The sequence below is a fragment of the Oncorhynchus clarkii genome, chromosome 25, assembly GCF_045791955.1.
Source record: "Oncorhynchus clarkii lewisi isolate Uvic-CL-2024 chromosome 25, UVic_Ocla_1.0, whole genome shotgun sequence".
Classification (NCBI taxonomy): Eukaryota; Metazoa; Chordata; class Actinopteri; order Salmoniformes; family Salmonidae; genus Oncorhynchus; species Oncorhynchus clarkii.
This window is the reverse complement of record NC_092171.1, coordinates 20,859,663-20,881,826: the sequence shown is the minus strand read 5'-3', so window position 1 is coordinate 20,881,826 and position 22,164 is coordinate 20,859,663. Positions and strand designations below refer to the sequence as shown.

The 22,164-nt window shown below is 45.9% G+C and overlaps 1 protein-coding gene across 1 annotated transcript in view; it reads right to left on the bottom strand.

Annotated features, from left to right (window-relative positions):
* LOC139383919 (kinesin-like protein KIF26A) overlaps positions 1-22,164 on the bottom strand; it is a 100,502-nt gene that overhangs the window by 44,344 nt on the left and 33,994 nt on the right. Inside the window, exons 2-3 of the mRNA XM_071128530.1 lie at positions 14,057-14,527; positions 4,641-4,840 (exon numbers count right to left, since the gene is read on the bottom strand). Of these exons, the coding sequence (XP_070984631.1) occupies positions 4,641-4,840; positions 14,057-14,527 (671 nt within the window). The remainder of the gene's footprint in view (positions 1-4,640; positions 4,841-14,056; positions 14,528-22,164) is intronic.

Here is a 22,164-nt window from a genome sequence, read left to right as displayed (position 1 = left end):
ACAGCTCCCTCCACTCAGCATTCATCTATCAGACAATATATCCCTGACACAGATCTCCCCTGTCACTCACAACGCAGCCAGACAAACAAACACTGCATTTCCCTTCTATATCCAGCCTCACAGTCTCCCTGTCTCTCCTATCTTCTCTAGTCGAAGTGGAGCGTGTGTGTGAGTGGCCCATGGTACACTTCATCCCCACGTTCCTGCCTCCAACCTCAACCCCACCACTACACCAACCCACCACTATTCCACCCCCCACCACCTCAACCCACCCCCTCCCCCACCACTATACCACCCCACCACTATACCACCCCCACCCCTATATCCACCACTACACAAACCCACACCCACCACTACACCAACCCACCTCCACCACTACACCAACGCAACCCCAACTCCAATAACAATCACACGGGAAAAAGGCCACTGGCACACAAACAAAGAGAAAGAGAAAGAGAAAGAGAGAGAGAAAGAGAGAGAGAGAGAGAGAGAGACAATCACCTGGTTCTACATTCATGAATTGTAGCCGGGTCTACAGCTTTCAAGGGGATGTTGTTGCAACAAAACTTTGATTAAGATATTTGTATGGAGAGCTCCAAAAATGTTGATTAGCGTGCCTCAGGCATATTTATTCACATTAATTGGCCAGCTTTCATGTTAGTCATGGGGAGTTGTTTCTATGGTTACTTTGCACAGTCTCAGTGATGAAGCAGCACACAATACTTCAGACACAAAGACTAGGCAGGCCTTGTCTGGGGAGAAGCTGGACTGTTCTCCTGCAATTACAGGAGAATGCCTTCCCAACCCACAATCACAGTGATTACTGCAGTACACACACACACACTCACCTGGGCAGCAGCAGCTCCAGGGCTGCACAGGGCCGTAACGACACTTCCTCCTGTGAGGACACTGCTCCAGGGCCACATTCCTGCTAACAGCTGTTCTCCCTACCCCACGCCCCTACCCTGAACCCGCCTGTCCCTGGACACTGCAAACACTCCTCTTAGCTTTAAGGTTTGCTCTCCTCTCTTACTCAGAACAGAAAAAGTTGTTCCGAGCATTGAGAAGAACTGCTCTGCGGTTAGCATTCCCTTCCCTCTCCCTCTCTTTTTCCCCTTCCCCTCATGGGTCCCAAGGGATAGAAACACACCTCATTCCCAATCATCAGGTGTTAATAGAACAGAGGGATGAGCAGGGTGGACGGTGTGTCGGCAGTGGACACGTCATTTAGTCGAGCAGCCAGAGCCCCTGCTGGGAACACTGCCTGCTCTCATTACTAAACGCTGTGTCAATACACTAATCACATGCTCCGTCACAAAGCAATCAGTATTCAACACGCTAGTAAGCTGAATGAGCACCCCCATCCTCCTCCCTTCCCTCCTCCTCTCTTCTCCTCCCGCCTCCCAGCCCTTCCCTACCCCCTCCCTCCTTCCCTTCATCCTCCCTCCTTCCCTTCATCCTCCCTCTGTATACTGAAACACACACACTGACCACTCTGCTTGGACAGACCCTGACCTTTAACCCCTCCTGCCTAGAGGCTATTTTATGGTCCATCTAATAGCCAATTGCTCATTATTGACCCTGGCCAATCTTTGTTTCAGCACACTCTGGTTGATAGGGGGAAAATAATGGGTGACAGCAAGAGTTGAATGGGGATTGTAAAATGTCAATACTAAACTACATGTTGTATGCTTATTTGCTTTGACCAAAGCATTTCATGTCATTGAACAATACCTTTACATTGTGAAAAATGGCTCCCTACTGAAGCTATAAGACACCATTCTTCATGAATGATGGTGAGATTGAGAAAATAACAGATTTAAAAATGAAAAAATAAATAGAAAAATGAAAGCTTAGAAGACTTTTGATGAGCAATCAGCAACCAGTAATGACAGCGTAGTAAAAGGAGAGTAATAGTTCAGCTTCAATTGTTGAATTCATATCGAGGCCCATTTCCTGCCTACATAATGATCAGAGACATTATGGAGAGGAGACCCAACCTAAACCATTTTCCCTGGGCAGGGAGTAGGGGAGCCACATGAGAGAACTCAGCTTAACTGAGTAGACTCCCAGCAGACGACAACACTGAGAGTAATGGTAGTTGGAGTTTCTGGGTTGTCAAATGAACATTTATAATCAAATGCTTTTTTAATGGACCAGACACGTTTAAAATAATGTTGAATGCTTGAGTTAAACAATTCATTATCTGCACCAGAGGCAATCACTTAGAGGAAGTGGTATTCTCTCTCTCCTTCCCTCTTTCTCAGTCTCCTCTTTTCCCTCAGCATCTACCTAATTGCATTCTAATTAAAATGTCATCTGTGAGTTGGACAGCTTTCCTGAATGTCAGACAAGTGTCTGTGGAGCATTCTACACTCCAGACAGGAGCAACCATTGTTTGGTTATTCTGCTCAAATATCCTGGCCTCAGCACTTTCACATGGATTTCACTAATTGTATCTTTAGAGGACAAAAAGGAATATTAATCACAAATATGTTTTCAATCAGCCCCAAAAGATGAAGGGCTAATTTGTTAATTCAAATGTCAATGGGAGAGAGTGAGAGTGAGAAGAAGGAGATTTGTTAAACACAGTTGTGCTTGCTGACCTCTGAGAACTAAAACACTGTTACTGCAATCAGCAGTGGTGAACACAACCCTAGCCTGCACACTGACCCTGATAGAGTAAAGATGAAGATGACGGTGATGACAATGATGATGAATGACGATGATGATGGAGGCTTACATTCTAGTGCTTAAAGCAGTGCAGGTGCTTGTGGAGGCAACAGCTGCAGTACCTGAGGAAGTGGGTGTGCTTCCAGTCTAGCCCAGTGCATCTCAACCGCCTACCGCCCAGCCGTCCACCGCCCTGTATCTGAATCTGTGGAATGTGATGCTGTTTAAAGCTGTCCGGGCCCCGTCATCACCATCCTTCTCCTCGCCAAGTCAAACAACACACATTCCTGGCAGGGAAGTATCTCTGGGATGAAATGAAAGGTGGAACCCTTCACTGCTTCCACCACCTCCCCTCCTGTCCCACCAGGACGCAACTGACGGGAAAAAACAAGTCCCCCTCCCTTACTGAGAGACACACACAGCACAGCTTGTCCAGCCCTCTCTTTTTGAGCACTCGTCCAAAGAAAACAGTAGAAATAATAAATCAGCCTCTGAAATGAACCCTGTCCACATCTAGGTCACAACTCACTGTTGTTCACGCTTGACCCGCCAAGTATCTCACAGGAAGTGACACGTACAGGAAGTGACACATTTAGAAGAGCATTTGGAATATCCTCCTTGCCAAGGGAGAGGCCCCATGGTCCCGGTCTTATACTTTGACCCCACTAAGTTTGGCAAGGGGAGCTCATTCTGAGAGTTTGGAGAAAGCCAAGCTCCTTCCCTGTTCCCTCTGAATGTCACCGTCACACTTCACAAAGTCCCCCTCTCCTGTCTTCTCTGCCTCCCAGGGTTCTGCCTCCCAGGGTGCAATGCTCTAACAACCCAATAGATCATCCTTACCCAGCTTCCCTCAGGATAAAATTAATTATGTCACACAGCTCCTTGGGGAGTCGAGGCTGTACAGGGAATGTACACACCGACCAATCTGCCTGAAACTCTAGCAATGACATCCTACCGCATTAGAGCAGCCTATGGAGAGCTGTCTGTACCCCCAGCGGAGGCACACATATCCTCCAGAGCATTAGCATTGCCATAGCTAAATGGAGCAACTCATTCTGAATGTACACAAGATCAACACTAAATACAAGTTACATTAATATATTACTACAACAAACTGCACTAGAAACTTTTAATGGAACCAAACAACAAAAAACACAGGTGTACATACTGTGTGTGCATACTAAAGAAAAGCACAATAGTACAAACTATGTGCTTGAACCTAAGCCCCTTTGTGAGACACCGTCTTTACATGTATAACATTATATAATACCATTATCCATTCACGGGCACTGGCGCCTAGCTAAATGTATGCTCACAGTCTATTCTCCACACAGCGTTCCAGCACAGCCTAATGTATGCTCACAGTCTATTCTCCACACAGCGTTCCAGCACAGCCTAATGTATGCTCACAGTCTATTCTCCACACAGCGTTCCAGCACAGCCTAATGTATGCTCACAGTCTATTCTCCACACAGTGTTCCAGCACAGCCTAATGTATGCTCACAGTCTATAATAATGCTCACAGTCTGCCATAATTCAACAATGGCAAGGACAACATCTTCATGGATTAGGTCCACATCACGCTAGACTCTACACTCCTCGGCTGTCCCCATAGGAGAACACTTTTTGGTTACAGGTAGAACTCTATGGAAAGGGTTCTACATGGAACTCAAAGGGTTCTCCTATGGGCACAGTGGAAGAACCCTTTAAGGTTCTAGATGGAACCTTTGTTTCTAAGAGTGTAGTGCAGCAATAAACCATGACCTTATTGTGTAAAGACAAGTCTCCACACAGATCCCTTCCACAACAGCATGCCATACAGAGGTAGCCAACCACACACACCCTAAAGCCACCACAATACAGCACAGCAGATCCTAATCATCATCACTCTCAGCCCTTTGTCAGATTCTCTCTTCAGTTGTGATTTCAGTGAAAGGGGGGTTGTGTGTACTGTGGACGCTGCTTACCTGATGAAGAAGGAGGCCGCCGCAGATGCGCTCTGAGTGGAGGTGGATGTGGAGGTGGGGCCAGGGGGGCCGACGGCACACTGTCCCAGCTGGACGGGGCTATTCTGTCGGCTGGGTGTCAGGTGACAGCGGGAGCTGGGGACAGGGGCCATGGTAGGGCCAGGGATGTCCCTCTCTGCCTCCTCCATCAGACCTTGTGCCTACAGAGGGACAGAGAGACAGACAGAGCATTAGCAATGAGTGGGCCTCAAGGGTTAACCACCACTACTGGTCCTCCACACCTCTCTTCCAGTCCATTTACTCCCTCTCTCAGGACAATTCACCTCAGCACCAACTAACTACCCACAAGATGGCAAGGGCCCTGTACTGGACTGTAGTGTACTGGACAGGGCTGTAGTGTACTGGACAGGACTGTAGTGTACTGGACAGGACTGTAGTGTACAGGACTGTAGTGTACTGGACCTGACTGTAGTGTACTGGACCTGATTGTAGTGTACAGGACTGGACTATAGTGTACCTGACTGTAGTGTACTGGACCTGATTGTAGTGTACTGGACCTGATTGTAGTGTACAGGACTGGACTATAGTGTACCTGACTGTAGTGTACTGGACCTGACTGTAGTGTACTGGACCTGACTGTAGTGTACTGGACCTGACTGTAGTGTACAGGACTGGACTGTAGTGTACTGGACTGGACTGTAGTGTACCTGACTGTAGTGTACTGGACTGTAGTGTACTGGACTGTAGTGTACTGGACTGTAGTGTACCTGACTGTAGTGTACTGGACTGTAGTGTACTGGACTGTAGTGTACAGGACTGGACTATAGTGTACAGGACTGGACAATAGTGTACCTGACTGTAGTGTACTGGACCTGACTGTAGTGTACTGGACCTGATTGTAGTGTACAGGACTGGACTGTAGTGTACAGGACTGGACTGTAGTGTACAGGACTGTAGTGTACTGGACCTGACTGTAGTGTACTGGACCTGATTGTAGTGTACTGGACTGGACTGTAGGGCACTGGACTGTAGTGTACAGGATTGGACTGTAGTGTACAGGACTGGACTGTAGGGTACAGGACTGGACTGTAGTGTACAGGACTGGACTGTAGGGTACTGGACTGGACTGTAGGGTACTGGACTGGACTGTAGGGTACTGGACTGTAGTGTACAGGACTGGACTGTAGTGTACAGGATTGGACTTTAGTGGAAATCAAATCAAAGTTTATTTGTCACGTGCGCTGAATACAACAGGTGTAAACCTTACAGTGAAATGCTTACTTACAGGCTCTAACCAATGGTGCCAAAAAAAGGTATGTGTGTGTGTGTGTGTGTAGGTAAGTAAAGAAATAAAACAACAGTAGAAAGACATTTGAAAAAAGAGTAGCAAGGCCATATACAGACACCTGTTAGTCAGGCTTATAGAGGTAGTATGTACATGTAGGTATCGTTAATGTGACTGTGCATATATGATGAACAGAGAGTAGCAGAAGCGTAAAAAGAGGGGTTGGCGGGTGGTGGGACACAATGCAGATAGCCCGGTTAGCCAGTGTGCGGGAGCACTGGTTGGTCGGGCCAATTTAGGTAGTATGTACATGAATGTATAGTTAAAGTGACTGCAAATATTATAAACAGAGTAGCAGAAGCGTAAAAGGGGGGTTGGGGGGGCACACAATGCAAATAGTCCGGGTAACCATTGGTTACCTGTTCGGGAGTCTTATGGCTTGGGGGTAAAAACTGTTGAGAAGCCTTTTTGTCCTAGACTTGGCACTCCGGTACCACTTGCCATGCGGTAGTAGAGAGAACAGTCTATGACTAGGGTCTTTGACAATTTTTAGGGCCTTCCTCTGACACCGCCTGGTGTAGAGGTCCTGGATGGCAGGCAGCATTGCCCCAGTGATGTACTGGGCCGTATGCACTACCCTCTGTAGTGCCTTGCGGTCAGAGGCCGAGCAATTGCCGTACCAGGCAGTGATGCAACCGGCTCTCGATGTTGTAGCTGTAGAACCTTTTGAGGATCTCAGGACCCATGCCAAATCTTTTTAGTTTCCGGAGGGGGAATAGGCTTTGTCGTGCCCTCTTCACGACTGTCTTGGTGTGTTTGGACCAATCTAGTTTGTTGTTGATGTGGACACCAAGGAATTTGAAGCTTTCAACCTGCTCCACTACAGCCCCGTCGATTAGAATGGGGACGTGCTCGGTGCTGCTTTTCCTGTAGTCCACAATCATCTCCTTAGTCTTGGTTAAATTGAGGGATAGGTTGTTATTCTGGCACCACCCGGCCAGGTCTCTGACCTCCTCCCTAAAGGCTGTCTCGTCGTTGTCGGTGATCAGGCCTACCACTGTTGTGTCGTCAGCAAACTTAATGATGGTGTTAGAGTCGTGCCTGGCCATGCAGCCGTGGGTGAACAGGGAGTACAGGAGGGGACTGAGCACGCACCCCTGGGGAGCCCCAGTGTTGAGGATCAGCGTGGCAGATGTGTTGCTACCTACCCTCAACACCTGGGGGCGGCCTGTCAGGAAGTCCAGGATCCAGTTGCAGAGGGAGGTGTTTAGTCCCAGGATCCTTAGCTTGGTGATGAGCTTTGAGGGTGCTATGGTGTTGAACGCTGAGCTGTAGTCAATGAACAGCATTCTCACATAGGTGTTCCTTTTGTCCAGGTGGGAAAGGGCAGTGTGGAGTGCAATAGAGATTGCGTCATCTGTGGATCAGTTTGGGCGGTATGCAAATTGGAGTGGGTCTAGGGTGTCTGGGATAATGGTGTTGATGTGAGCCATTACCAGCCTTTCAAAGCACTTCATGGCAAAGGACGTGAGTGCTACGGGTCTGTAATAATTTAGGCAGGTTGCCTTTGTGTTCTTGGGCACAGGGACTATGGTGGTTTGCTTGAAGCATGTTGGTATTACAGACTCAATCAGGGACATGTTGAAAATGTCAGTGAAGACACCTGCCAGTTGGTCAGCACATGCCCGGAGCACACGTCCTGGTAATCCGTCTGGCCCCGCAGCCTTGTGTATGTTGACCTGTTTAGAGGTCTTACTCACGTCGGCTACGGATAGCGTGATCACACAGTCGTCCGGAACAGCTGATGCTCTCATGCATGCCTCAATGTTGCTTGCCTCGAAGTGATTTAGTACTGGACTGTACTTTACTGGACTGTAGTGTACTGGACTGCTCATTGAGTCTGGCAACACTCATGATGCTACATGGTGTGAATGGTAATTAAGTGATAGCCTATATCTAATTACAGTTTAGCCATATACACACAGTCCCAGTCAAACGTTTGGACACACCTACTCATTCAAGGGTTTTTCTTTATTTTGTATTATTTTCTACATTTTAGAAAAACAGTGAAGACATCAAAACTATTAAATAACATATATGCAATGTAGTAACCACAAAAGTGTTAAACACATGAAAAGCTGTAACCAAGGCAAAGGGCAGCTACTTTGAAGAATCTCAAATACATTTTAATTTGTTTAGCACTTTTTGGGTTACTACAAGATTCCATATGTGTCATTTCATCGTTTTGATGTCTTCACTAATTTTCTACAATGTAGAACATAGTAAAAATAAAGAAAAACCCTGGAATGAGTGTTACTGTACATCAGCAGCTAATTTGGCATGTGTGAACAACTTAACGCACAGCTTGACTTAAACAGGAAAATATTTAACCCCCAACAACGAAAGAAACCTACACATCTACACACAAACCATAAGCAGTGAAATACTACAGTGGACACTTTTCTCTGATAGGCCCATGAATCTTGCTGTGTGAAAGTATGTTACAGGTTGAGATGTAGAGGGGCAACAAAGCAGAGCCTGTCTGCAGCGCTGCCTGCCAACTGGGGTATGAGTCAGACGCAGAAGGAAGCTGCCTCAGCCTGGCCCCAGGAGTGGTAATGACTATGGGTGATGAGGCAGGTCCCAGGCTGCTGTTGGAGTGCTGGCCTGGGGAGAGAGAGACAGGTAGTAGGGGGATAGGGGGTAGTGGGGTTCAGCTGGAAGTAGAACAGTGATCTCTCTCTCTTTGGTCCAGCAGAGGGAGTGCTGACAAAGTCCACTGATCACCCTGGCAGCCCATAATAAAAAGCACGGTTCCTACTAGGGTCTCCATAACAACACAGGGTTAATCCTCACCCTAAATCACTACTATATCAAACTGTACACTGATCAGTGAAAGTGTACAAGAACCAGTTTGAACAAATGGTAGAGTTAAGCCTGTAGTTTCCCTTCACATTCATCCTGGTGACACATCCACTGGGTAACCAGCAACCTGAAGTCAAACACGGTATGTCGCTTGACAGGATATATTTTGTCAACACCAACCAGTCCCTCTGCATATTTACTCGCTCAGTGTTTGCCCTCGATTCATGTTTGATAATTATAACAACATCATTTACAATCTTCTTATAAAGTGTAGGCTCTCCAGTGTATGCCATCTGTCAAAGGAGGTAGACAGCTGAACTATTTACAGTGCATTCAAAAAGTATTCAGACCCCTTGACTTTTTCCACATTTTGTTACGTATTCTAAAATGTATTAAACTATTTTTTTTATTCATCAATTTACACACAAAATCTCATAATGACAAAGCAAAAACAGGATTTTAGATTTTTTTTGCTAATGTATAAAAGAAAAAAGAAACATATTTAAAAATGAAGTATTCAGACCCTTTACTCAGTACTTTGTTGAAGCGCCTTTGGCACCGTTTAAAGCCTAGAGTCTTCTTGGGTATGACGCTACAAGCTTGGCACACCTGTATTTGGGGAGTTTCTCCCATTCTTCTCTGCAGATCCTCTAAAGTTCTGTCAGGGTGGGTGAGAGCCTCGCTGCACAGCTATTTTCAGGTCTCTCCAGAGATGCTTGATCGGGTTCAAGTCCAGCCTCTGGCTGGGCTCTCAAGAACATTCAGAGAAGCCACTCCTGCATTGTCTTGGCTGTGTGCTTAGGGTCATTGTCCTGTTGGAAGGTGACCGTTCGCCCCAGTCTGAGGTCCTGAGTGCTCTGGAGCAGGTTTTCACCAAGGATCTCTCTGTAATTTGCTCTGTTCATCTTTCCCTTGACCTGTCGTTGTAAAACATCCCCACAGCATGATGCTGCCACCACCAATCTTCACCGTAGGGAGGGTGGCTGGTTTCTTCCAGATGTGACACTTGGCATTCAGGCCAAAGAGTTTAATCTCAGACCAGAGAATCTTGTTTCTCATGGTCTGAGAGTCCTTTAAGTGCCGTTTGGCAAACTCCAAGCGGGCTGTCATGTGACATTTATTTCTGGCCTGATTGGTGGAGTGCTGCAGAGATGGTTGTCCTTCTGGAAGGTTCTCCAATCGCCACAGAGGAACTCTGGAGTTCTGTCAGAGTTACCATCGGATTCTTGGTAAACTCCCTGACCAAAAGCCCTTCTCCCCCGATTGCTCAGTTTGGCAGCCATCTCTAGGAAGAGTCTTGGTGGTTCCAAACTTCTTCCATTTAAGAGTGATGGAGGCCACCGTGTTCTTGCAGACATTCAATGCTGCAAACATTTTTCGGGACTCTTCCCCAGATCTGTGCCTCGACAAAATCCTGTCTCTGAACTCTAAGGACAATTCATTTGATCTCATGGCTTTCCTTTGACCTCATGTCTTGGTTTTTGCTCTGACATGCACTGTAAACTGTGGGACCCTATATAGACAGGTGTGTCTTTCCAAATAATTTTCAATCAATTGAATTTACAACGGGTGGACTCAAATCAAGTTGTAGAAAAATCTCAAGCATGATCAATGGAAACAGGATGCACCTCAGCTCAATTTCGAGTCACATGGCAAAGGGTCTGAATACTTATGTAAATAAGGTATTTCTGTTTTTCATCTTTAATACATTTGTAAAAATTCTAAAAACCTGTTTTCACTTTGTCATTATGGGGTAGTGTGTGTAAATTGATGACTTACATTTTTTTTTAATGCATTTTAGAAAAATGCTGCAATGTAAAAAAAAAAAGTGGAAAAAGTCAACGGGTCTGAATACTTTCCGAATGTGCTGTATATATACATAGCTGACATGCGAGTGCTATACATCAACATGCAGCGGCATACATTAAGACATTCACATGAACACAGGCACCTCCGGCAGTAAGGCTATACCTCATACAAGCACTGACACTATAAGCTTGTCATGATCACCACAATCACCACATGGTTGTTTTTAATCCCAAGGGAATAACTCATTGACTATATCTCTGAGAGCCATTTGTGCTCGCCTGTTATTATTAATAACCACAAACTTATTAGACGCCCGACATCCATGTTATGTTGTTCCTGATATCCATGGATATATAAGACTAAGCATTGAACATGCTTATCTAGGAAGGCATTTCCGCTGTGTTGAAAGTCCATCATGGTCCGGGTTCGATCCCAGGCTGTGTCGTAGCCGGCTGCAACCGGGAGACCCGTGAGGCGGTGCACAATTGGCCCAGGGTCGTCTGGGTTTTGGGAGGGTTTGACCGCCCGGGATGTCCTTGTCCCATCTTGCTCTAGCTACTCCTGGTGGCGGGCCGGGCACAGGCACGCTGACTTCGGTCGCCAGCTGGACAGTGTTTCCTCTGACACATTAGTGCGGCTGGCTTCCGGGTTAAGCGAGCATTGTGTTAAGAAGCAGTGTGGCTTGGCAGGGTCGTGTTTCAGAGGACGCATGGCTCTCGACCTTTGCTTCTCCCGAGTCAGTATGGGAGTTGCAGCAATGGGACAAGACTGTATCTACCAATTGGATATCACGAAATTGAGGAGAAAAAAGAGGGTAAAAAGTACCAGAAAAAATAAAGTCCATCATGATGGGACAGCAAGGGCCTCTTGTACGTGTGTACAAGTCAGGGTTATGATTTCTGAAGTGCGTGATGGAGAGACGGCTCATTTCAGTTTGCGCCCCGAGCGCAGATTCTTGTCACACACCTGACGGAGCAGAAAGACTAACGACAGCATGTGACAGGACGGGAACTCAACACGTACAAGAGAGATGTACCTGTGTGACATCATCCAAAAAGACTAAAGTACTTCACACACTTAGGCAGTAAGCCTATCTGGACAGCTCATCCACAACTCTGTCATAGATTAAGTCAATGCTGGTGTCAGGTTTTAGAATCAAGTGGCAGCAGGTTCGAGGAGCGGAGGGGCTCTCGTTGGGGGTGTAACCAGAATAAACAGCTCACCATAACACATATATGTCAGAGAGCATTACCCCAGGAGAGCGACTCAGGCAACCTGCTCTCCAATGCAGCAGGCTGTTATGACCACTGATGTCCCTGGTTGAGTCCCTGGTTAAGGGATAAGCATGCTGTATGTCCTGGTCAGGTAATTAGGCACTCTCAGGGGTATCATGTGTCCAGGACCATTGACACTGAGTGTCAGTAATGAGGGGACCTACCACCTTTAAACCCCCAACCCCATGGCCCGACCGATAGCGACTGCTTCCCAGGGAGAGGAAGAGGGTGATGTGGAGAAGGAGAGACAGTAAGCTTCCAATACAAGCAGTCTCAAGCCAAACGGGCTCAGTGACTCCCTCCCCATCAGCAGTCTAAAGAGCCTCCTCCTCTCAGAGCCCGAGCCTAGCAGCGATCCCCAGTGACCTCTGATTCCACTGTTCGACAGGCCATTACTGCCGAGATGAAATAGTGGAGAGGTCACACCGGGCCAACAACACACACTAAACCCCCAGGGTCAAGAGCAGCGGTTTTAGCAGATTATTGCGCATGTGATTGTGGATTTTGCAGAGCAGAGGGCAAATCACAGACTTGGGCCAATCAATTAGTCGTTTTGTAGTGTGCACTGTTCAGTTCAGCATTCACTACTCACACTCTAATGTTACTTAGAATGACTGAACTGTTAATCTAACCACATCCAACATCAGGGGTTAGAAGTTAGAGGTTTTAAATGAACAATGGAGTGGGGAATTCAACAACAGATGCTGTGATTTTAACTTTGTCAGGTTTTGGGAGACTGGAGTTCTGTAGCCGACCTCAGAGGTAGGATGTGCAGTCTCCTCCATTTAACACAATGACCCATTCTCTCAGTGAGCCCATTATCCCAGCTGTTAACTGTGATAGATTGTTTAGATTCTATTCTAGTGTAAAGTGGACCCCAAATGTAATTCCAAGCCAGAGCGTTTTTACTATATATATTGTGAAGGTTTCAAGGTGCCCTATAATGGGCTGTGTGCTGATAGACTAGAGCCTGAGGCCCCAGAATAAGACACTCTGTAGGATTGCTGTCAACAGGGGCCTTCTCCCTTCCTTCGTCTGCCCACCGCTCTGAAGAGTTTTACACTGTCCCCCCAAAGAAATCAAGTGGGTAATTGTGAATTAAAGCGCAAGCCTTTCGGGCACAGCGCAGCTCCGAATCCTCCATGGCCCATGTGGGTTTTCTGTCATTCTGAGGGATCTTGTTTTTAATGAAAGAAATGGGCTTTCAAAAATAATGCCAGGAACATTTCTGCTGTGTTTGTAAGTCAGTATCCTGAAGGGCCATTTGTGTCTCTGAGGAGGCCCAGGCTCAACCATGTGGCATTGTGCAACGCTTCATCCCAGCTCCCATCGGCTCTAATTGCTTTTAGACATGTAGGAGGAGAGCACAAGTCGGTCTCTCTCCCTATATGCAGGGCCTTTTGATTTGCCCTAGATTGCACAGATGCTGTTAAAAGCTTCTGGCGGCCTCACATAAACTGGCACTAAAGGCACTTGTTGACAGTCAAAGAGGAGAAAAACCTGTTCCAGAATAAGGAATAACACTGGCAGACGCCGTAATTGAGTCCAATGCCATATTAAGTAGAGGCAGCAAAAACAAAAATAAAACTGAAGAGCCATTAACAGCTTCTGATTGACAACATAAAAGCAGAAAAGATTAGCTGGTGAGTTTGCTCAGTGCACTCAGACTCCCTAGTGTAGAATGTCACAGCAGTGTGTAAGACACAGGTTAGAGGCTTGGACCAAATGTCCCTCTCACTGCAGGAAGAAACCTCTTCAATATAAAAGGACAACATCCCATAATGATAAGCCTGGAGTAAAGTATATTACATGGGGAATGTGTCTGTATGGAGCCATATAGTATGCCTGAGAGGAGCGTTACGGGGAGATTGTAAGGTGGTCATTGTGTCTTGGTCTCCCCAGGTAGACAGTACCACACAGGAGCCATTACCCCTGATGAATGACAGGTCCAAGGTCTACGTCAAGTTCTTCTCATTTCTCTAAAGGTTTAAGATTGTCCATTGTCAAACGTTGTTCTGACCAAGGTTATTGAAAAACGTTGAAGACAACACTGATAAGAGTAACAAGCTGTCTTTTCAAAACATTTACTAGATGTGCTTTGATGCATGCTACCCCCAGACAAGGTAAACAGTGTATCTGTATAAATAGTAATAATGATGAACATTGAAGGGTAGAGCACATACCGGGCTGGACTGAGGGAGGAAGTTGTTGACTCTGGAGATGCTCCACATGCCTTCCAGGTACTGCTGGGCCTGGATGGTGACCGATCCCAGGGTCCCGGTCAGCTGCCCTCCCCCAACCATCACCTGGACACTGGTCTTGGGCCCAGCAGAGACAGAGGAGCCCTGCAGACAGCCCAGCTCCCGGCGCCCCCTCTCCCCTAGGGGCAGGACATTGTGGGCATGGGGGTGGGCTTTGGAGGGCTGCCTCACATGGGCACTGGAGGAAGAGTGTGTCAGTCTATGGGGCTGCCCAGTGAGGGTGGTGGATGGCAAAGCGGGCATGTTGTGGCTCAGGATCAGGGCTGGGGCGCCTACTGTCTGCAGGGCCTCCTGCCTCAGCTGGTGGAGGGGAGTAGAACACACCTGGCAGCATCTATCATGGCTCCCAGGCACTTGGAGCTGGTCGAAGACGAAGGCTGCGTAGCCAGGGTCCTGCAGAGGAAACACACAGAGAGGGGGGAGGGGCGGTCAACTTAACATGGTTCCATTGAGAAGAAAAAAACATGGTATACTACGTCATATCTCCATATCAGCATTATTGAGGGGTTTCCTGGGTGTTGTTCATATTTTCCAGGCGTGCCAGACAATGGCTATCAGTGTGGTCCCTCCCAGAGGCTGCCCTCTGATCTTAGCTCTACCTCCCTCCATGTCTGCCCTAACCACATCCACATCCTCCACCTCAGGAATTCAGTTTGTTTAGACTGAGCTGCTCTGGTTGAAACCAGAGACAGCAGATCATGTTGCTGGTAGATGTGCTCATAGCTGCCTGCCTGGGCCCTGGACCCAAGTCAAACAACAGGGGCAAATGAAAAGAGATAAAAGGAAGTTTGAGGCATTAGTGAAAGACGCATTCCTCTGGAACACCAACTCAGTCAGACCCTTCTCCAACTTTCTGCAAGGCTGTTTAAGGCCCCAGAACAAATGAACCTCATGAAGGGTTTTGCGCGGCACCGCCTTATAGAAGGAGACCAGTAGAGAGAGGTGTGTCCTTTCCCTCTGTCTGTTAAAAGACTCCCTGAGGTGTCCTCAGCTGGAGAGGAAGGGAGTTGTGGGGGTTTAGAGGGGGAACTACAAAATAAAACAACAGCTGAGCCAATCCTAGGAGCTCAGTGTGGAATATTTACATATGAGAACAGTCCCAGCATGAAAACATATGATAAAACACCCAGTGTGAAAAAACCCATCTCCTCCTGATGTCAACTCACAAAACCCAGCCTTTCACTAGCGATTACAAGTCAAGTGGTCTCCACTGTTCTTATCATGCAAGTGAGGTTCTAAGACCACTTTTACTCTCACACACACACACACACACACACACACACACACACACACACACACACACACACACACACACACACACACACACACACACACACACACACACACACACACACACACACACACACACACACACACACACACACACACACACACACACACACGCAGTCTCATAAGAGGCATAAAGGGGCAGTAACCTCCCGGCCACTGGAGCAGAGCTCTAAGACAGGAGCCCACAGATACATAATGTTTATGGGGCCTCTGTTCCTCAGAGCCTCTGTGGTGATCAGGAGGAGTGAGACGGCCTGGCCAAACAACGACACTGCCTTAACGCAGTACCACTTAATACTGCAGTCTCCACAGAGCCACAACCCAGGGACTTTAAATCTCTTCCCTCTGAAGACAGCTCAATACAGAGACCTTTAGGTGACCTCTATGTTAGAGCTCTATGCTTATACCTACAGTATAAATGGTTATCATTATTATGAGTATATTGCACTCCACTCCCTCTATTGCTCTTGCTTACTAACAGCCAAGCCACGGCAGAGGACATTGAATCATCATCTTCATTTGGTCCCTGAGTCTAAGCAGCCCCTATATATCAATGCTCTATCCACAGCACGGATCCAGTCCTCGTGATAAGAGAGATCGATCGCCAGGCACGAAGATCCAGAAAGGGACATACAGTGCCCACAGAACGCCCCTGGAGAGAGGATGCTGCTGGGCTTGGCCCTTGGCAGGACACGGCTGTGCTGGTCCCCTAGTAAGTCACCCTGGATAAGAGCATCTGCTAAATTACTCAAATGTAAATATGTAAAAGTGAATGGTTTTTCAAGGGAGAATTCAAAGGAGCAAAATGGGTTTAATATGGTTTACTTAGTGATATACTTTGATAAATGATTGATCCCACGATACTGACACTATTGGTAATGCATAGTCAGAATTGATGTTAGGCTGGAATAGACTAAGTCTGAGCATTTACTGTAGATGATGTCCCAGGTCTTATCGTAGTGTTGGGTGGGGTTATGTTGGCTAATGGAGGAGATGTTTGCTACAATTATCTTCTTAAGAGCACTTATGACAACATTCCAATGAACATGCATTTATGGAAAGGTGGCTTAAAATGTAAACACCATAAAGCTTTGGAGAACGATCTGAGGCTGGGAGACACTGATACATGTGAGGGACCTAACCTGAAGGCATTCTATTTCAACCTGTTTAACAAAAGGGCAGGTTCTGAATTCACCAGGTCTGAGACTAATCAGAAGAGAAATCGGAAAGAGAGAGCGAGAGAGGAGGGGGGAGAACATATCACCACAGATATGCTCCAGTCTGGAAACGGTCTTTGGTTGTGAGAGGGGACATTAAAGCAGTCATAATCAGAGTAACCTACCCTGGTCTCCTGGGCTCCCCTCCACCCATTCCTTACCCTTCAGCCTCCCACCAAGCCAACCATACCTCACCTCAGGCCATGACTATATGAAAGAAATCAATTCCTCTCTCCCCATACCGTCCTCCATGCATTTGTTAGTTGTTGATTTAGGAGAGCCAATAAAAACAGCCACAAAGCTCCGCCCATCTGCTATTCTGTAGGGTTCTGTAGATTAGAGAGCAGGCTTCCCTTGTGAAGCAGTCTTCCCTTGTGAAGCTGTCTTCCCTTGTGAAGCTGTCTTCCCTTGTGAAGCTGTGCTTTATGCTCTGGGGAAGAGTGAGCCAGAGGTCAGGGGTAGGAAGTGGATCATGGTGATGATAATGATGATGATGGTTATGATAGTGGAGAGGATGATGCTAGCCCAGCTTGGAGGTGGAGAGTCTGAAGGGCAGATAATATGTGATTGTCTCCACATCAAGTATGACGTCAGCGAGCCTTCAATCTAAAATAATGGGATAGGGCATGACTTTAAGTCAGACCTTGGCTCTTTGCCTGTCTTGTTTTAAGGACTTCTCATACGATTTCAACCCGAAGTGCAGTCTGTCAAAATTCTCACAAACACACACCTCAAAAAAATCACGTCTTTTGGTAGGGAAGCTGTTTCCAATATTTGTTTCCAATGTACAGATAACAAAATTGGATTTTACAGGCAAGTTCTGAGATATTTTAAACACAAACCGGTGGCCTGAAGAGGTTGTGTAATGCCTAATGTGGAATACATGAGACATGTGACATACTATACATGCATTGAGGCCTGACCCCATATTCGCAGCAAGCAGGGAACGTCCTGAGGACATTCGGCGACGTTCCAGTTTGGTCCCTTAAGCGTTTCAGGCGTGACGTTATCCCACTGCCGTTCTGAGACTTTAATTTTACTCGTCTTTAGGACGACATGTGATGGTCCCAAGGGAACGTTCTCTGGGGGACCTTTTTAATAGTTCCCGGTTTGTCCAGGGGATGTTTTTAGGACGTTCTTGGGATGTTGTGTCATGGTCCCCTGAACGTTCTTGGAACGTTGTGTCATGGTCCCCTGGGGGTTTTTGTCAAGTGATGGTCCCAGGTGTCCCAAACCATTATATAGTAAAGTAATGAAATGGTATGGGGGTTGTAAGGTAAGTGGTACACTATTCAGATAAAATAACAATATGATTACATTTAACATGATCACTAGTAACGACTTTTCAATATGACCCCCACCCGGGATGTGATCTCACAACCTCTGGATTTGGGGTATGCTAATCTTTCTGCTGAATTGCAGAAGTCCCCGACACATTCATTACCTTTAATACATCTCAGCACTTAGCAAAAAAGTGCCATCTAGAGGTCGGCCGATTAATTCGGGCCAATTTCAAGTTTTCATAACAAAATCGGTAACTCTTTTTGGATGCCAAAAATCTTCACATAATCACTAGTTAACTACACATGGTTGATGATTTTACTAGGTTAACTAGATTGTCCTGCGTTGCAGAAAATAAATGTGGTGCCTGTTAATTTATCATTGAATCACAGCCTACTTCAACTTCGCCAAACGGGTGATGATTTAACAAAAACGCAATCTTTGCACAAATGTACCTAACCATAAACATCAATGCCTTTCTTAAAATCAATACACAGAAGTATATATATTTTTAAACCTGCATATTTAGTTAAAAGAAATTCAAGTTAGCAGGCAATAGTAACTAGAGAAATTGTGTCCTTCTCTTGCGTTCAGTGCAAGCAGAGTCAGGGTATATGCAACAGTTTGGGCTGCCTGGCTCGTTGCGAACTGTGAACTAATTTGTCAGAATTTTACATAATTATGACATAACATTGAAGGTTGTCAATTTAACAGTAATATTTAAACTTAAGGTTGCCACCCGTTCGATAAAATACAGAACAGTTCCGTATTTCACTGAAAGAATAAACGTTTTATTTTCGAAATGATAGTTTCCGGATTTGACCGTATTAATGAACAAAGGCTCGTATTTCTGCGTTTATTATATTATAATTAAGTCTATGATTTGATATTTGATAGAGCAGTCTGACTGAGTGGTGGAAGGCAGCAGCAGGCTCGTAAGCATTCATTCAAACAGCACTTTACTGCATTTGCAAGCAGCTCTTAGCAATGCTTGAAGCACAGCACTGTTTATGATTTCAAGCCTATCAACTCCCTAGATTAGGCTGGCCATACTAAAGTGCCTATAAGAACATCCAATAGTCAAAGGTATATGAAATACAAATGGTATAGAGAGAAATAGTCGATGCATCATAATTCCTAATATAACTACAACCTAAAACTTCTGAACTGGGAACATTGAAGAACTGGGAATATTGAACCACCAGCTTTCATATGTTCTCATGTTCTGAGCAAGGAACTTAAACGTAAACTTTTTTACATGGCACATATTGCACTTTTACTTTCTTCTTCAACACTGTGTTTTTGCATTATTTAAACCAAATTGAACGTTTCATTATTTATTTGAGACTAAATAGATTTTATGTATTATATTATTATATTAAAATAAAAAAAGTGTTCATTGTTCATTCAGTATTGTTGTAATTGTCATTATTACAAATATATATATAAAAAATATTATTATTATTTTTTTTTATTTATTATTATTATTTTTAAATCGGTCGATTAAATCGGTATCAGCTTTTTTTGGTCCTCCAATAATCGGTATCGCCGTTGAAAAATCATAAATCGGTCGACCTCTAATCATCAATTAATCTGACTATTCTCTCATTGATTTCATTGGGTTTTCAGTGTTATTCTGTTTTAATGGTACTCCTGAATCATTATGATAAATATAATAGTTTTTCAGTGTATTTTTAACAGAGCTGAGATTTACTTTGAAGTGCAAAGTGTAGGAATAGGTCTACAGGTGAAATCTGAAAATGGTGGTGTAGCAGGAAGATTGGAATTCCGTGAACCAAGTGGTGGTGAGTTCAAATCCCAGGTGCGGACATGTTGAATAATAATTACTGTATGAATAAACATACACAATGTAATCATGTATGTCAAATATGTTAGTTTAAAACACTATGTTAAAGCACCGTTTGTGTGTGGGTGTCCCTAGCATTTGACAAAGAGCTGTGACTGGATCAGTGGTTCACCAATCAGGGCCTTGATAGGCTTGGCAACTGTAACAAGGGGTGATGTGCAATGAAACGAGGGTGCGTGTTCCCTGGGTAAAAAAAAAAAAATTTGGGTGGGGGGAGAACGTTTCTTTGCGACCATCAGGTGATATCCCCGGGACAGAGCCATCAGGTGACATCCCAGGGACAAAACCTCCAGTGGATCATGACACAACATCCCAAGAACATCCTAAAACGTCATCGGGGGACGTCCCCGAGACCAACCGGGACGTCCTAATGACTCATTATTGTTTGCAGGGTTGTTTGTTGTGAGTGTAAAGAAAAGCCCAGTTTGAGAGACATTTTTAATGAGCTGCATCAACACAATACAAGTATTCCAGACACGCCAGGCCATTGAGAGACATGATGTCCTAGGCTTCTTCAACCATTGTTAGGTACAAGTGGAAGACCACTAGGCTTCAGAGCTCAAGCACTCTAGAGAGAGGGAATGCGAGTTAGGGACATGGAGAGAGAGAGAGAATAAGAAGGGGGAACCCCTTGCTTGTGGGCTTGTGGGTCGTTGTGTTGGGTTATTGCCTGTCAACAAGGATCTTTATTTAACTCTGGGGACGAATGAAGTCAGATGCTGTGGCCTTATTATGGAAAGGAGGCCGGCATGCAATGGAAAATAAGTGCCTGTGGAATGGACTGTAGGTCTACATAGACACACACGTTTGTCTTTCTGTCAGTTGTTCACACAAACGATGAGGAGAAACAGCAGACGGGCAGCAGGAGAGGTCAGAGAAAAACGTTCTGGGTGGTGAGTGTCATCAGAAAGCCTTTGCCCAGGGGCTGATGGAAAGAAGCATAGCAGTAACAGAGAAGAGAGAGGAGAGAGAGAGAAAGAGAGAGATGTGCATGATTTCTCTCTGCCTGGGTCCTCTGGGTACCTCGATGCAAATGGAGCCAGGCAAAGTCACACAGGGAATGATTTGGGAAATCGTCTCAATTTACCCCGCCTCACTGTCTCCCTTCCTGCACCCACATGAAAACCACAAGCAGGGTGGGAAGCCTACGTTTACCGTTTGATGAAATTCAGCCACGGATCGGCCAACCGGATACAGAAAGCCGACCCGTGACTTACTTAAAATCAGGAAGATGCATGAAGCTCCTCGCCAGACTAAAGACTTTCAGGCCCATCGCCAGACTAAAGACCTTTAAGCATGCTCCATTAAAAGTAAGACACTCTGGGAAACAGTACTTTCTATTCCATCGAGATGAGGAGTGCCTGTTAGATGGGGAGCAGTGACCTTCACCACAGAGCAGCTCACTGTGTTTCTGTGGCCATTCACTTAAAAGAAACAAGAGGCAGTACAGCCACAGCACACCCACAAGATTTCATAAGATTAAGTCTCCCATTTCTTCTTCCAGTTTGCTTTTGTACTATTTTACAGGGAAACTTTCCCCCCGATGACTCAGTAGGTCAAAACTGTGCTGCGTCTCTCCACACTAGAACCCATAACCAACAGCATTATCGTTGTTAACAGTAACACAAGCAATACAATACTTCAGAGTTTTCATACTTCCTATAACAGTGTATAAAACCAACAGGACCGACCACACAACAACACAGTTGCCGCATCTGGCACCTTTTAAAAACTGGAAATCCTCCACTCTCCCTTCTCTAATTTCTCCATAAGGACAGCTTAAGACAGTCTGAGCTGTCTCTGTTTACTTGGCCTCTGACACCTTTGGCCCCATCAGTAGTGCTGTCCCAGTGTGTTTCAATGGGACTAGGCCCTAATAAACCACAGGGGCCTACGGACAGGTCCCACAGTGAGGACGAGAGCTGCCAACAGGGCTACTTTCCCACAGGTAGCCTGGGCTCTCCCTGACAGCCAGGCCAGAGAAACAAGCACAGCTGCAGGCCTGCCCCTGGATGACCACAGGCCATTAAAACAGATTACATTCCCAGGATAAAAGAAGCACATCTAGTGGTAATCCCTCCCAACCTCACCCCCTCCATACCAATACCCTAAACTCTCTCCCCCCTCAGCCGTCCCCAGCAGACCCATACATCTCATTTGACATCAGGAGCATTTAATGCTGAACCACCAGTAGTAGTAGTGGGCAACAGACCACTAAGTTTAACCACTCCTGTTGAGTCCTGTGTCGCTAGCGAAGACAATGAGTCAGGATCTCACACTAGCATGCTGTTTACCTCTGTGGGAACGTCTCCTGTGGCACACAAACTGGGATGTGTCATCAAACAAACATCAAACAGATGTTGCCTGCCTGCCTG